At 59.7% G+C, this 13,390-nt stretch overlaps 1 protein-coding gene across 1 annotated transcript; it reads right to left on the bottom strand.

Moving 5' to 3' along the window:
- Nucleotides 1-5,081: 5,081 nt before the first annotated feature.
- GPR15LG (G protein-coupled receptor 15 ligand) lies at nt 5,082-12,725 on the bottom strand. The gene is made up of 4 exons (XM_035715484.2): nt 12,568-12,725; nt 10,450-10,539; nt 9,346-9,516; nt 5,082-5,458 (listed from the first exon to the last, which is right to left on the bottom strand). The coding sequence occupies exons 1-4, from the start codon at nt 12,635-12,637 to the stop codon at nt 5,373-5,375; spliced, it is 417 nt and encodes a 138-aa protein (XP_035571377.1). The 5' UTR covers nt 12,638-12,725; the 3' UTR covers nt 5,082-5,372.
- Nucleotides 12,726-13,390: the final 665 nt, after the last annotated feature.

Below are 13,390 nucleotides of genomic sequence, written 5' to 3'. Positions count from 1 at the left end.
GGTGTGTTCCCCCAGATGGCCCCGAGCAGGGGGCCTGGGAAATTGGGGCTCCGCGGGGTCCGCAGCCTTGGCCCTTTGGCTGCAAAATGCACTTTTTAATTTTTTTTAAGATTTATTTATTTATGGGGTGGGGGCAGGTGTGCGTGGGTGTGCCAGGGGGAGGAGCAGAATCCCTCCTGAGTCTGGGGGCTCCATCTTGGGACCCTGAGATCAGGGCCTGAGCTGAATCCAAGGGTCGGATGCTTAACCACCCAGGTGGTCCTGGAAAATGGGCTCTCGGCTCCCAGGCACTTGTGCATCTTCCCATCACCAAATGCTGGGACAAGGACGGGGCAGGCGCTCGTGGAGTGGCCGCGGAGATGCGCAGCCTGGGCCCTTCTGTAGTCACCCAGGGGCTGTAGACCCGACCCGCAGCGAGGATTTCCCGAGGCAGCGTCTTCCCAGGTGCGAGCAAGGCCAGCTTTCCCTTGTCCCGCCCACCTACCTGCCCCTCCCGCGGGTCTCTCTTCTCGGTTCCCTGGGTCGACAGACTTGCACTGGAGAGGGAATGTGAGGGCGCAGCTCACAGCCCTGCGCGTGCACTCCTGGGCCACCCATGTGATCTTCTGTGACCAGCACACCCCCTTCTGATGTGAGCATCCCTGCTTTGTTTGCTTTTCTAAGATTTTATTTATGTATTCATGAGAGACCCAGAGAGAGAGGCAGAGACCCAGGCAGAGGGAGAGGCAGGCTCCAGGCAGGGAGCCCCATGCGGGCCTCGAACCCAGGACCTGAGCCGAAGGCAGCCGCTCCACCACTGAGCCCCGCGGCCCTCATCCCCGCGTTAAGAAGGAAGAGGTGAGGCACAGAACAGAGCCAGGGAGGGACAGAGCCTAGGGTCGTATCCAGTTTTCACTGGTTCCGAAAAAGGTTGAAACTGTGGCAACGGGAGAGGACCCTGAAGCTCCGAAAGCCTCAGCTCCTGGGCCCCTCGCCCACCTGTCTCTTCCGCAGCCTCACTTGAGTATTTGTAGTTTTTATAGCTTTGTTCCTTAGAGACGCCCCCCCCCTCATTGTCCGGGCTCAGCAGGCTCCAGGGACAAGCGGTCAGGCCTGTATGGCCCGGGGTTCCCTCGGATGCGGGCGGGTGTGGGTTACCCGGGGACACGGTGCTCACCCGAGGTCTGTCCCTGTCCACAGAGCACCTGGGACCGGGGGAAGGAGCCGTTCTTTAGTGCGGAGGAGCGAGAGACTGTGTGGCAGGCGGCGGTTGTCCCCACGGGCAGGGCTCGCCCGCTGTGGGACACAGGGCTCGGCCCTCACCTGCAGACCCCACGCCTCGGACACGCGTCGCCTTGTCCTCCACGTGTCCGTCACCGTCCAGGTGCCCAGCTCCCTGTCTCCCAGGGCCCCTGGCCGTGGCTGCTGCAGCGACACCCCAAATCAGTTCCGTCAGGTCAGGCCCTGATGGCATTTCCCCAGGTAGATTCTCGAAGCTGGGCCAGTGGCCAGGCAGGGGGTCAGGTGGGCGCCAGCCCGGCACGCGAGCGCCTCCTATCCCCCCCCCCCCCCCCCCGCTGACACACCAGCCGGGTGCTTCCACACTCTGGGCGCCCCCAACACACCAGGGTGTGCTAACCTGCGGTGCTTCGCTTGCTCACGCACACACTCAGCGGCCCCCCCCCCCACGAGCTCTGGTCCCCTTTGCACACTCACGCATGTGGACCATCAATGGGTGACTGCGTGCCCATCTCCTCGTGTAAATGCGCCTGCACACGCACACCTGTACCAAGGGAGGCCGGGGACGCGCTGGACGGCAGGTGCCTGCTATTCAGGCTCATTTTTGGAAGGTCCCAGACCTGGAGGGAGGGGAAGGGGAAGGGGACGGGGAAGGGGAAGGGCACCACGCCCTGCTTCTTCCCTAGCTGTCCGGGAGAGCACGGAGCCTCTGCCCCCCCGGGGTGAGGCCCATGGGTAGCCCCGGGGGCGAGCCCGGGGTACTAGCTCCAGCTACGTGGGCACCGGGCAGCAGTGGCAGCCGCACGTTCCTGCACAGGACCTCAGTGAGCCGGACACACAGGACCTTGGACAGACAAGGGACGAACCCCATCTACGTGTCAGAGGGCAATGAGACAGCCACCCCACACCCGGCCGGGGCGCAGCAAGGGGACAAGGGACAGCCACGCTGCAGAGTGGATGGTGTCCCGGACCCCCCAGGCCCACCGACCACTAGCCCCAGAGCCTGCTTGTGGCAAGGGATTCCCCGCCTCCAGCCAGGTGGGTGCCCCCGGCCCACCACCACGGGGGACCCTCATCGGGACCTAACCTGGGCTGGGCTACCTGGGGCCTCCTAGTCCTGTCCAGACAGGGTACATCCAGGCCAACCGGGCCCCCCCGACCCCGTGCTCCGAGCCCAGTACGCAGGCCCACCCCAGACAAGTCCTTCCCTGTCGTGAGTGGTTGTTCCGGAGCTCAGCAAGTGGACAGGGCCGCTCAGGGCGCCCAGGACAGGGCACGCGGAGGATTCCTTGTTGACAAGGACCAGGGAGCAAGACCTGACTGGGGCATCGTCAGGTAACCTCGCCACGTACTCTTTTGTTCAGTCACTCCCCCGTCTCGCCAACTCCTACCCACGGAGGGCCCCCTCTGTCACGAGGCCTGTGTAGACGGGATGCCCCGGGGGCCCAGCCGTTGGGCTCCCAGTGCCTTGGATGACCCTCGCCCGTCGGCCGTTCCCTGCAGACTCAGTCTACCCTGGAGGGTAAAGTCCCCTGCCCCTCATTTACAACCGCGTGTTGCTGCTTCTGGGGGTGACATCCCACGGGGCGAGTGGGAAGGAAAGTTTGGGGCCTTGGCCAGCTGGCGCTGCGCCCGGGAATCTGCTCGGGAAGGGTCCCCGGTTTTCGCTGGCTTCCTGGGCTAGCGGCGTGGGGCGGGGGCGGGGGGCCACGGGGGTAGCCGCCTCAGCCCCCCTTGGCCTCCCCGATTTAGCCTGGGCTGCTCTGAGGGGCCGGCGACCCTGGAAGGGCCCCTGGGTCACCGCCCATCCTACCCGAGGCTGGTGTCCTGACTGCCGGGGACTCGGAGCTGCGGGCGCCGCGTCTGGACCCCGCGGGGGAGCCTCCTCCTCCTCCCACCCGTGGGCTCCTCCTCTCTGCGGGTGTTCTGGGACCCACACGGCGCCCACACGGCACCCAGACTTCCCTACCGACACAGGGCGGCAGCTGAGGCTCCCGGGGCTGTGCTCGCCTGAGCAGAGGGCCACACGTAGCTCAGGGACCTGAGTCGTGTCCCTGGTCAGCGGGCAAGCACACGCGTTCAGCTGTGCGTGTGTGTTTCCCTCGCCTTCTCTGGGCGTCCCGACGGCCCCCAGCTGCTGCCGTCTACGCGGTGACCTCAGGTGTCCGCCCCGCCTTTCCCACTCCCTTCTTCACCCCAACACATGCAGTACACACACACATGCACATGCACACACGTGTACACACATGCACATACAATTCACATGCACGCACACACGTACACACATACACCTGGGGACACATACATGCACACATATACATGCACACACATAAATGCACGCATGCACACACATGCATATGCACACATACACCTGGGGACGCACATGCACATGCATACACATAAATGCACATGTGCACACATATGCACACATGCATGCACACGTGCACACATGTACATACACATGCTTGCACCTGCACACACGTATCCCTTCTGCAGCTTCCTCCCCTCGTCCAGCTCAAGTGTCAGCTCAGTTTTCCCTTCCCTCTCGGGTGCCCGGTCCTCTGTGGGTGCCCTGCACTCACACCGTGGTGCCTCTCAGCCCCCGAGGACTGCATTTGCTCACGTCTGAGCCTCGGGGCTGAGTGTGACCCGTGCTGAGTGTCACCCAGGGCTGCCGTGTGACCAGTGCTTACCCTGGGAACGAGTGAGTGGGTGGTGAGCCAGCCCGTGAGTGCAGACTCTGACTGGAAGTGACTGGCTTGGCCTAGAACCACGTAAGGGCTGTGGCTTGCCCTGGAAGCCCTGAGCCTTGCACCCTGCTGTGGGGGCGGTGGAGAGGGGCTTCTCACCCTGGGGTGCCAGTGCTGGGGACTCAGCTGACAGGGAAGCTCTGCAGACAGATAAGCCTCTTAGACCTGGGCCATCTGTCGCCTCCAGCCGCAGCCCTGGCTCACGCGGGCACACACTCAGCCCCGGGGGGGAGGGTAGGGAAGGCAGGGACGCACTGAGCCAAGCCAGGCCCTTTGTGGGGACGTCACATCCACTTGTGAGCTGGGTCCCGGGCTCTGCATTTTGCAGGAAAGGGAACCACCTTGCCCAGGTCACAGGGAAGATCCTGGGCGGGACTGGAATGGGAGCCCTGGCTGTGGGACCAGGCCCCTTGCTATTGTTAGTGGCCCTTCCCAAGGTTAGACTTGGCTGGGATGAAGGGGTGGCCTGCAGGACGCGCTCCAGGGCCCGGCTCTCCTAGGGGAAAGCCGCGGCTCACACCCAGTCCTAACTTTCTCAAACGAGGACGTGCCTCGCATTGTGGTTGTTTACTCATTCGCTGTCTGTGAGCTTGAATGTTCTTTCCGGCGCACTGACACGGGGGAAGTTCGGAAGGGGTTCCCTCGGGGGCCGTCCGGTATAGGACGCCTAGAGGCTTCGTGCATCTCGGGACGACGGAGCCTCTGCAGACTCGGTTGCTGCTCTTGGGGGCCCGTCACCTTGCACCCCGGCAGCCCCAGAAGTGTCTGGATTTGTAGCTGCCCCAAGTCACAGGGGAATCTTGACCGTGAGCCCTCTCGGGGCCGGGTGGGGACTGAGGCCGGGTGGGCTGAACCTGAACAACCCTGAAAGTGGGTGGCGAGATTGGGGCCTGGCATCTGGAATAGCAGACCTTTCTCAGGGCCCTTCCTGTCCAAGGTGAAGCCCCCCCCCCACAACATCCCAGCTCACCGCCATGAAGGCAGAAAAGGGCAGTGAAACCCATTGGTGCCGGTGACGGAAGGGTCTTTCCTCTCTGACCTTTACATCTCTGAGGCCAGCACGACCCCGGGGAGGCGAACTTACTGGTTCAAGAGCACACAGCAAGACAGGCATTCCAGAGTTTGGACCTTTGTATTCATGTCATGATTTCCAGAAAATTCTGGTTCAGGCTTTTCTAAAAGGCAGTATGGGCACAGTCCAGGCTGGCAGGCAAGACATGGTGCATCTTTAAGAGAAGAGGCTCGTGGTTCACCGGCAGAAGCTTCCATGGGCCAACGCTCTTGACGTCGTTGCTATCGGGCCCAGCAGCAAGAGGTGCATCCTGGAAGATGCGAGGCCTCTGGGCGCCTCGGCCACTGGGCGTGAGCGGCTGGGCTGCGTGCATGCAGCCGTGTGGGGGGGCCTTAGACTTGCGGGAGAGCCCCCGGCACCACCCACTTGTGGGGCTCCGGCTTGAACTTACACGGTCTGCAGATCCTGACGGGGCGCCCTGGGAAGAGAGAAGGTGCAGGCCAGGCAAGAGCCAGGGACGCGGGCAGACGGCGGGCCCGGAGACGAGAGAACACAGCTGAAGGTTCTAGGCGCCAAGAGCTTTTAAACGTCAAGGTGAGAATCCGAGCGTATCCGCTTCCCGGAGGCCCAGAAGGGGCCTTTCATGGCAAACGGGACCGGCTCGGGGTATAGTCCCGTCAGGGAGAGATGGAGAGATGGGTCTTATCGGCAGAAGATGGAGAGAAGGGGCTAAGGTTCTTTTTTTGGCGGGGGGGGGGGGGGGGGGTCGTGACTAAGGGTCTAAAGTGGCTCTGCCAAGAACGGAGTCCACTGCAGCTGCCTTCTCCCCGGCAGCACCTCACGGGCGTGGCGCATCTCAAAGCTATGCTTGCATCCTGACCCACCAGCCCGTTTATGGGAGGAACAGTCCACAAGAAAAACAAAAATAAAACAAAGAACCCTGCATGCATCAAACGGTTCTACATAGTTTAGTTTTGAATACCGGAAAGAAATTTCTGGAAACTAGCTGAATATTCCACGGTGGAGAAATAGCAGGTTAGTAATGGTACCTCACAATGGGACGCGGCTAGCGGTGAGGAAACCCGGTGAGTATGAGGACTGGGTGCCCATAGGAAGAGAAGTGCGCGGGATGTAAGTGTTCATTTTAAACGTGAAAAAGTAAGATATAGGGGCGCCTGAGTGGCTCAGCGGTTTAGCGCCACCTTCAGCTCAGGGCCTGATCCTGGAGACCCGGGATCGAGTCCCACATTGGGCTCCCTGCGTGGAGCCTGCTTCTCCCTCTGCCTGTGTCTCTGCCTCTCTCTCTCTCTCTCTCTGTCTCTCATGAATAAATGAATAAAATATTAAAAAAAAGAAAAAGTAAGATACAATAGAATAAAGCTGGGTACACCTGGTTGCATTTAAAAAAAACAAAAAACCAAAAGAGACACAAATGAGTGAAAAGAGTTGCTGAGTTGCTGTGATGAGATTATTCTTTTTTTTTTTTTTTCTCCTTCTGTTTCCAGATTATTACTATATGCAAGGTGGTGTGAGGGTTGAGAATGCAAATCTGGAGCCTGAGTGTTTGGATTCAGAGCTCAGGCCCTACCCTTTACGTACTAGCTGGGTGGCCCTCGACAAGTGCCACAACCTCTCTGTGCTTTGGCTCTTCACCTGTACAAGTGGGTAGAGTAATAGTATCTAACTCTCAAAATTGTTGTGAGTTAGTCAGAGTAAGTACCATAACTGCTGTATATATAACCACTGGCTACAAAAAAATAAATGTCCTTATCATAATGTATTCATAGCCCCATACCTTAATCTTAAATCAGTGCTAATATTGGTGTGGCTTTGGGCTTTTTTAAAAAAAGATTTTATTTATTTATTCATGAGAGACACAGAGAGAGAAAAGCAGAGACACAGGCAGAGAGAGAAGCAGGCTCCATGCAGGGAGCCCAATGTGGGATTTGATCCCGGGGCTCCAGGATCACACCCTGGGCTGAAGGTGCCAAACTGCTGAGCCACCCAGGCTGCCCCTGGCTTTGTGTTTTTTTTTCTCCCTATTTGCAAGTGCTTTCATTTTCCAAATGTGATTGTCACAGTAATTTACAGTGTAAAGTAGTCTTTCATATTGATATCATCCTGTGAGGATTTTGCACCGAGTCTGATGGAGGATGATGGAGGATGACGATTTCCTGAATACTGCTCCCCTGCCCCCCTCCGGTCCCCAGGGCTCCCTTTTCTGGCTCTCACCATAAATATGGTGTTTGACTTATTGCAAATAAGATGGCAATTCTCCACCCTCTTTTGTAGCGTGACCTTGTGGCTTCTCCCACTAAGGTATGGGGTCTCTTCCTCTGCTCCTTCCATCTGGGCTGCCCTGGTGGCTTGCTTTGGCCAACTGAAGGCAGCAGAGATAACAGTGGGCCAGTTCGGAGGCCTCGAGGGGCCTTGGGTGCTTCCACTCCTAGGAGGAACCCTGCAGCTCCTGCCAACAAGCGTGGGCTAGCGTGTTGGAGGATGAGAGACCACGTGGAGGAGGGTCCAGGCGCCTGACTGAGACCGCCCCAGACCTGCGGGCCGCTGACCCCCAAACATGCGAGGGAGCCCAGCCAAGGTGAGCACAATGGCACAGCGTACCCTTGGAAGAATGAAGGAGTGGGGCTAATAGTCGAGGAACTGCTCAGCTGACCCTCAGATTCATGGCAAATAAGAAATAAATGTTATTTTGAGCCACTAGAGTTGGGAGTGTTTTTGTTTCTTTTTAAGATTTTATTTGAGGGCAGCCCGGGGGGCTCAGCGGTTTAGCACCTGCCTTCGGCCCAGGGTGTGATCCTGGGTCCTGGGATCGAGTCCCACGTCAGACTCCCTGCATGGAGCCTTCTTCTCCCTCTGCCTGCCTTCTCCCTCCCTCCCTTCTCTGTCTGCCTGTGTGTGTGTCTCTCATGAATTAATAAATAAAATCTTAACAAAAAAAAGATTTTATTTGAGAGAGAGAGAGGGCCACAGAGAGAGCTTGAGCAAGGGGCAGAGGGAGAAGCAGAGTCCCCACCAAGTGTGCCCGTGTCCCTGCCTCTCTCTGTGTCTCTCATGAATAAATAAAATCTTTAAAAATTTTTTTAAAATGCCGCCATGAGGTGCTACTGTTCAGATCGATATAAACTTTTTACAGCCTCTGGAAAAGTTTGTTTGTTTTAGTAAATTGGGAAATTCAGCCTATTGGCCCTTCATTCAGCCTGTTGCTCTCTGGTGCTGGTTCGGGTAGCCCCGCGGGCCTAGCCCTGCGCTTACGGGTAAAGCGAGGCCCAGAGAGGCCGCTCTCCACGCGGGCACATGCGTGTGGCAGCTGCTGGCAGCTCGGGGACATCCTCTGGGCACCCTCGGCCGTTGTCTCTTTGGACAGGCTGGTGCACATACACGCGCCGATGTTGGGGAACCTAAGTCCGGAGGCTGAGGTGCCCCCGCCGGGCGCACTGGGCCCTGCAGCATCTGGCACACGGCCCTGGGTGAGCCCCAGGTGAGCCCCGGGTGAGGCCGGAGGGTGCTGCTGGAAGGAGGCCTGGGCAAGGAGGCAGGGGCTCCGGCTCCCCGGGGGGACACGGCTGGCCTCCTGCTCCAGGTGCCCTGGGCAGGGCTCCCGCCGGCTCAGTGGCAATAGAGGGGTGACTTATAGGGCACCCGGCTGAGAGCTGACCTTACAGGCATGGCCTCACTGGCTCCTTCCACAGCCTGCCAAGGGGACTCCATGGTCACGGCCCTGCACAGGCGAGGAGACGGCTCAGTGGGGCTGGGGACCTGCTTAGGGCGCAGCTGGCAGGGGTGCGGCAGGGACTGCAAGCCAGGGGGCAAGTGTGAGGTCCTGGATGTGTGCGTGTTTTCGTGAGCCCCCACCAGGAACCTGCCCTCTGTGGAGGGGGCAGCGTGTGGTGGTGGAGAGAGAGGCGGGCACACCTGGGCTCCTGGCTCGGCCTCAGAGTCTTTCTGAGCCTCAGTTTCCCAATCTGTAAAAACGGTGACAACGCGTCCCTGGGTGTTTCCCAGGATCTACATGAGATCACGTAAGAAGGGCCCAATAAAAAGTTTTGTTTTGCCCTTTTTGTTCGGAGTCGTTGGCAAGTTTCTGCAATGGAGTCACAGTCTGTGCGAACAGGAGACCCAGAGGCAACACGGAAGCCATGTGCCCAGAGGAGGCTGAAGTGTTGAGTGACTAACAGAACAGCTGTTAGCTGGCGGTGTTTCCTGGGAACTGTGTGCGTGCGCACGCGTGCATGCGTGTGCATGAATGTGCACGTGTGTGTATGTGCAATGTGTGTGTGTGAATGTGCAGGTGTGTGTGTGCGTGTGTGTGCATGTGTGTGTGTGCATGTGCGTGCGTGCAGCCCTCACCTCTTCTTACGGCCCGTGGATGAGTCCATGCAGGGGCGGGTCTGGAGCCGGATGCCTCTCTCTTCCCGGGTTTGGTCTCATGGGCCCATCCTCCAGGCTCCGTGGGGAGCAGAGCTGCCCCGGGCCCTGCTCCCTCCTCTCCAGCCCTGCGTGTGGGGTGTGTGAGCGCTGCTGGGGTTGGCAAAGAGGGGCTGTCAGCTTCTCCAAGGAAGCGGCCTGAGGCTCCTCTGCTGTCCCTGCCCAGCCAGGCTCCTGCTGGGTCACAACCCCTGAGGTCAGCTGGGGGTGGCCTGAGGCCCTGGGGCTGGTTGTGGGCGGGCGGCAGGGTCCCCGTCCTTAGCAGCAGGCCTGCGGCTCCAGGCTGTGCAGCTTCCCCGGCGCCCCACCCCAGGTCCTGCCCCAGAGCCCCCCAAGGCCCGCGGACCTCTGCGCTAACTCAGCAGGCAGCAGTGGCCCCCGGGCTGGGCCAGTGCCGGGGACTGGGTGCCTGCAGCAGGGCCTGTGTCCCTCACACCTGGGCCCAGCCTGTGGGCAGGTGCGCTCGCTCCTCCAGGCCTCCCCCGGGCACGGAGTCCAGCTGAGCACCTGTGGCCCGCCCCCCGAGGACCCTCCCCCCCCCCCCCCCCCCCCCCGCCCCGCAGAGGCTGTGCCCCCCCAGGCCGCCCTGCCTGGGTAGCAGCTCCCGTGAACACCGCAGGCTCACCCGCCTCCCCGCCTTCCGTGGCGCCCCTTCCCCTCGTGCCTGCCGCTCCTCCTGCCCGAACCCTCCTCTCTGCATCCCTCCCTCCTGCTCCCTGCCTCTGTCCGATGCCTCCCACGGGGCAGCGGGGGGTGGGGGTGAGGTGGGGGGTGTCCTGGTACCATTTTCAAACTGCATTCTGTTCTTTCTCTTCACAGGACGAATTTAGTCCAAAATGATTACTTCTTTGATTCTTTTTGGGGGTGGGTTCTGTTTCCCCCATTAAACCAGAAGTTCCATGAGCCCCAGACCACACTACTGCGGCCCCTGCACGCGGGGCACCCACAGTGGGGTGGGGCCTGACCCACCTGTCCCAGCTGTCCCATCCCCTGGAGCCTCCTCCCACCGCGGGGTGTGGGGCTTACCTGTCTGGGTCGTCAGGACCAGCCTGGGAGCTCGGGTGCAGCAGAGCCTGCCACTCCAGGGCTTGCCAACGTGCTGGGACAGCCTCCTCCCTGAGGGTGGGCACAGAGGGCCGAGACCCCCCTCAGCGTGCAGGCGGCCCCCATGGGCCGGGTCTGGGAAGGAGCCCAAGATGCAAGGGTCCCGGGGCTATTTATTCGAGGAAACTCAGGACAGGCCGGGGGATCAGAGGGCCTGGGGAAAGGGTGGGCTCGGGGGTGATTTTTTTTTTTTTTTTTTTGGCAGAAATGACAAAAGTCAGTGCGGACAGATGCTGTCTTTGTCACATTCCCGTCTCCAAAAATCAGCACTGTCACTCAGAGTGTCTACGCCTGCGGACCCCGTACCCTCCCTCCAGCAATCCAGCCTCAGAAAATTATCTTAAACACAAAGACAGGCCTCATACACACATAGGCTTTCACCACGCACTTCACATGGTGCCAAGCTGTGAGCCCCCTACATGTCCAAGCATGAGATGCATCATAGCACATTTCCCTGATGGCAAGTCATACCTAAAAATATGACTTAAATGAACAACTGTGGGGCCTGTGCCAGGGACACTCCTAGGTGGATGGGAGACTCTACAGGGGGAGTTATTTATCCTCAATGAGTTGTCATAAGGTAGCAGTGGCCGCCTCTCCCCTACCCTCAAGTTAGAGGTCTAAGGAATTGCATTGCCTCGTGCTGTGGGGTCGAGGAATCCGAATCACTGTTTTCCGTAGGACACGTAGCGATGCTCACGGCAGTAACTGCAGAAGACAAATACTCCCTGTAGCCCTAGTGCTCGGAGAGGCTCACTGCTGACCTTGTGCTCTCAGGACAATCGTGATCATAAGTATTTTTGGTGATTATAATAATATGATGATTAAAAAAAAAAAAAAAAGAAGGCAGCCCGGGTGGCTCAGCGGTTTAGAGCCGTCTTCAGCCCACGGTGTGATGCTGGAGACCCGGGATCGAGTCCCACGTCGGGCTCCCGGCATGGAGCCTGCTTCTCCCTCTGCCTGGTCTCTGCCTCTCTCTCTATGTCTCTCACGAATAAATAAATAAAATCTTTTTAAAAAAAGAGAAAGTGTGTGATTATCTTGATCACATTCATTAACATTTTTTTTTTTAAATTTAAACATTGGGATCCCTGGGTGGTGCAGCAGTTTAGCGCCTGCCTTTGGCCCAGGGTGCGATCCTGGAAGCCCGGGATCGAATCCCACATCGGGCTCCCGGTGCATGGGGCCTGCTTCTCCCTCTGCCTGTGTCTCTGCCTCTCTCTCTCTGTGACTATCATAAATAAATAAATAAAATTAAAAAAAAATTTAAACATTAAAAAAGAGATAATGACCATGACCATATAGAGATACATCAATCTCAAAAAAACAAAACAAAACAAAACAAAACAAAAAACAAGCTTGCCTGCAACATTAAAACGACATAAAGCGTTGGACATGGTTATCCTCGAGTCAGGAGGGTCATGGGTATTTTTTGCCCCGTCTATGTCTGTGCCCCCAACTCCAGCACGTGTCAAAATCACCGTCAGAAAGATGATACAGGTGAGCAGTGTCTAGAGGGTTCGGCAAGAGAAGCAGCTCAAAACGCAACTTGGACCAAGAAGGGCAGGAGAGCGGAGCGGTGCCAAGCACGCCCCGGCCCTCACACGCACCGTCTGCGGCACACGCCTGCCGGGCACGAGCCTCGGGGGTGTTCAGGCTCACACGGTTCACTCACTCGCTCGCCCATTCATTCATTCAGTGCAGATTTACTGTCCTGAGAGCACTGAGGCAAGAGGGCGGCTCCCGCGCCTGCAGTGGGGCAGGATTGAGGGGTACGGACCCCCCCTTGCCGGGAGGCCGTGGGCTCGCATCGCCCCTACATCCCTCGTGCACGTCGGGGGGCAGGGGAGCTGGGGCTGTGGATGCCCCTGTGCGGCGCTGCCCCTGTGCACGGAGGTGCCTGCGACCTGTCTCCCCAGGCCCGGGCCCGCCCGCCCGCGGGGTTCGGGGGGGTCGGGGTGCAGCCGGGCCTCTGACATTTCCTGCTCCCAGCCTGCCCAGGCCCCGCTCAGGAGCCAGCGCCCTGGGGAGCAGCCCTACCTTCCGCGGCGAAGGTGGAGAAGCAGAGGAGGATGATGCAGAGCAGCCTGGAGACGACCAGCAGCCTCATGGTGGGGCGACCCCGGGACCCCACTGTGCAAGTGCAACCCGTGCTGCCGCCCGCATTTATGGGGCGCCGCGGTGAGGTGTTTCCCGGTGGGCAGGGCGCAGCGTGGCATTCTCATAAAGGGTAGGGTCAGCCGCTCCCAGGAGGAAGCAGCAAAGCCGCTGTTGGAGGTGAGGGTACTCGGGGAGCCCGGCCGCCGGCAGCTGGGAAACTCCAGGGAAGGGCCACTCCCGCTGTTGAACGTTAACTTTTAGTGTCAGTAATAGTCCCCCAAGCGCAGGCGGCTCCCAAGGTGCGGCAGGGAGGGCCCCCCCCCCCCCCCCCGGCTCCGGCCGGGGCCACGCTGGGGGCGCGGGGCCTGGAGCCGCATGGCTTGGCCTGCGGTCCCGCCTGGGCACCCCACAGCCCGGACCCCAAACCCGCCATCGGGAGGGCTTCCCGGGGACGTGGGCTTCCCGGAAAGGAGGATGCGTGTGCCAGGCCGTGTGCGCCCTGCCCGGCGGTTAGGGATGCAGCTGTTAGGGCTGCGGCTGGGCCTGTAGGGACATTTAGGCTGAAACAGAAAGGCACAGCCTGAGCGCAGATGTGGAGGAAGGGGACACCTTAGGGGGTGGGCACAGGGGTGAGTCCCCCGATGCCCCGGGGCCCGTTTTGTGGGGCAGGCCATGCACTAGGCCTGGAGACGGGGACGCTGTGCCTGGCCTCGGGGGGCGCGCTGGGGAGGCACCGCGCGGAGATGCAGTCTGTTTGTCCTCC

The sequence above is a fragment of the Canis lupus genome, chromosome 4 (assembly GCF_003254725.2).
Source record: "Canis lupus dingo isolate Sandy chromosome 4, ASM325472v2, whole genome shotgun sequence".
NCBI lineage: Eukaryota > Metazoa > Chordata > Mammalia > Carnivora > Canidae > Canis > Canis lupus.
Note: the sequence above shows the minus strand (reverse complement) of the source record. Positions and strands in the feature narration are given on the sequence as shown.

Excerpts from the sequence above, each read along its gene's own strand:
- GPR15LG (XM_035715484.2), bottom strand. The coding sequence starts at position 12,637 with ATGAGGCTGCTGGTCGTCTCCAGGCTGCTCTGCATCATCCTCCTCTGC. Across the intron at positions 10,540-12,567 it reads CTCCACCTTCGCCGCGGAAG|GGAGGAGGCTGTCCCAGCAC; the intron begins GTAGGGCTGCTC and ends GCCCACCCTCAG. Across the intron at positions 5,459-9,345 it reads TCCACGGGCCGTAAGAAGAG|GGCGCCCCGTCAGGATCTGC; the intron begins GTGAGGGCTGCA and ends CTCTCTTCCCAG.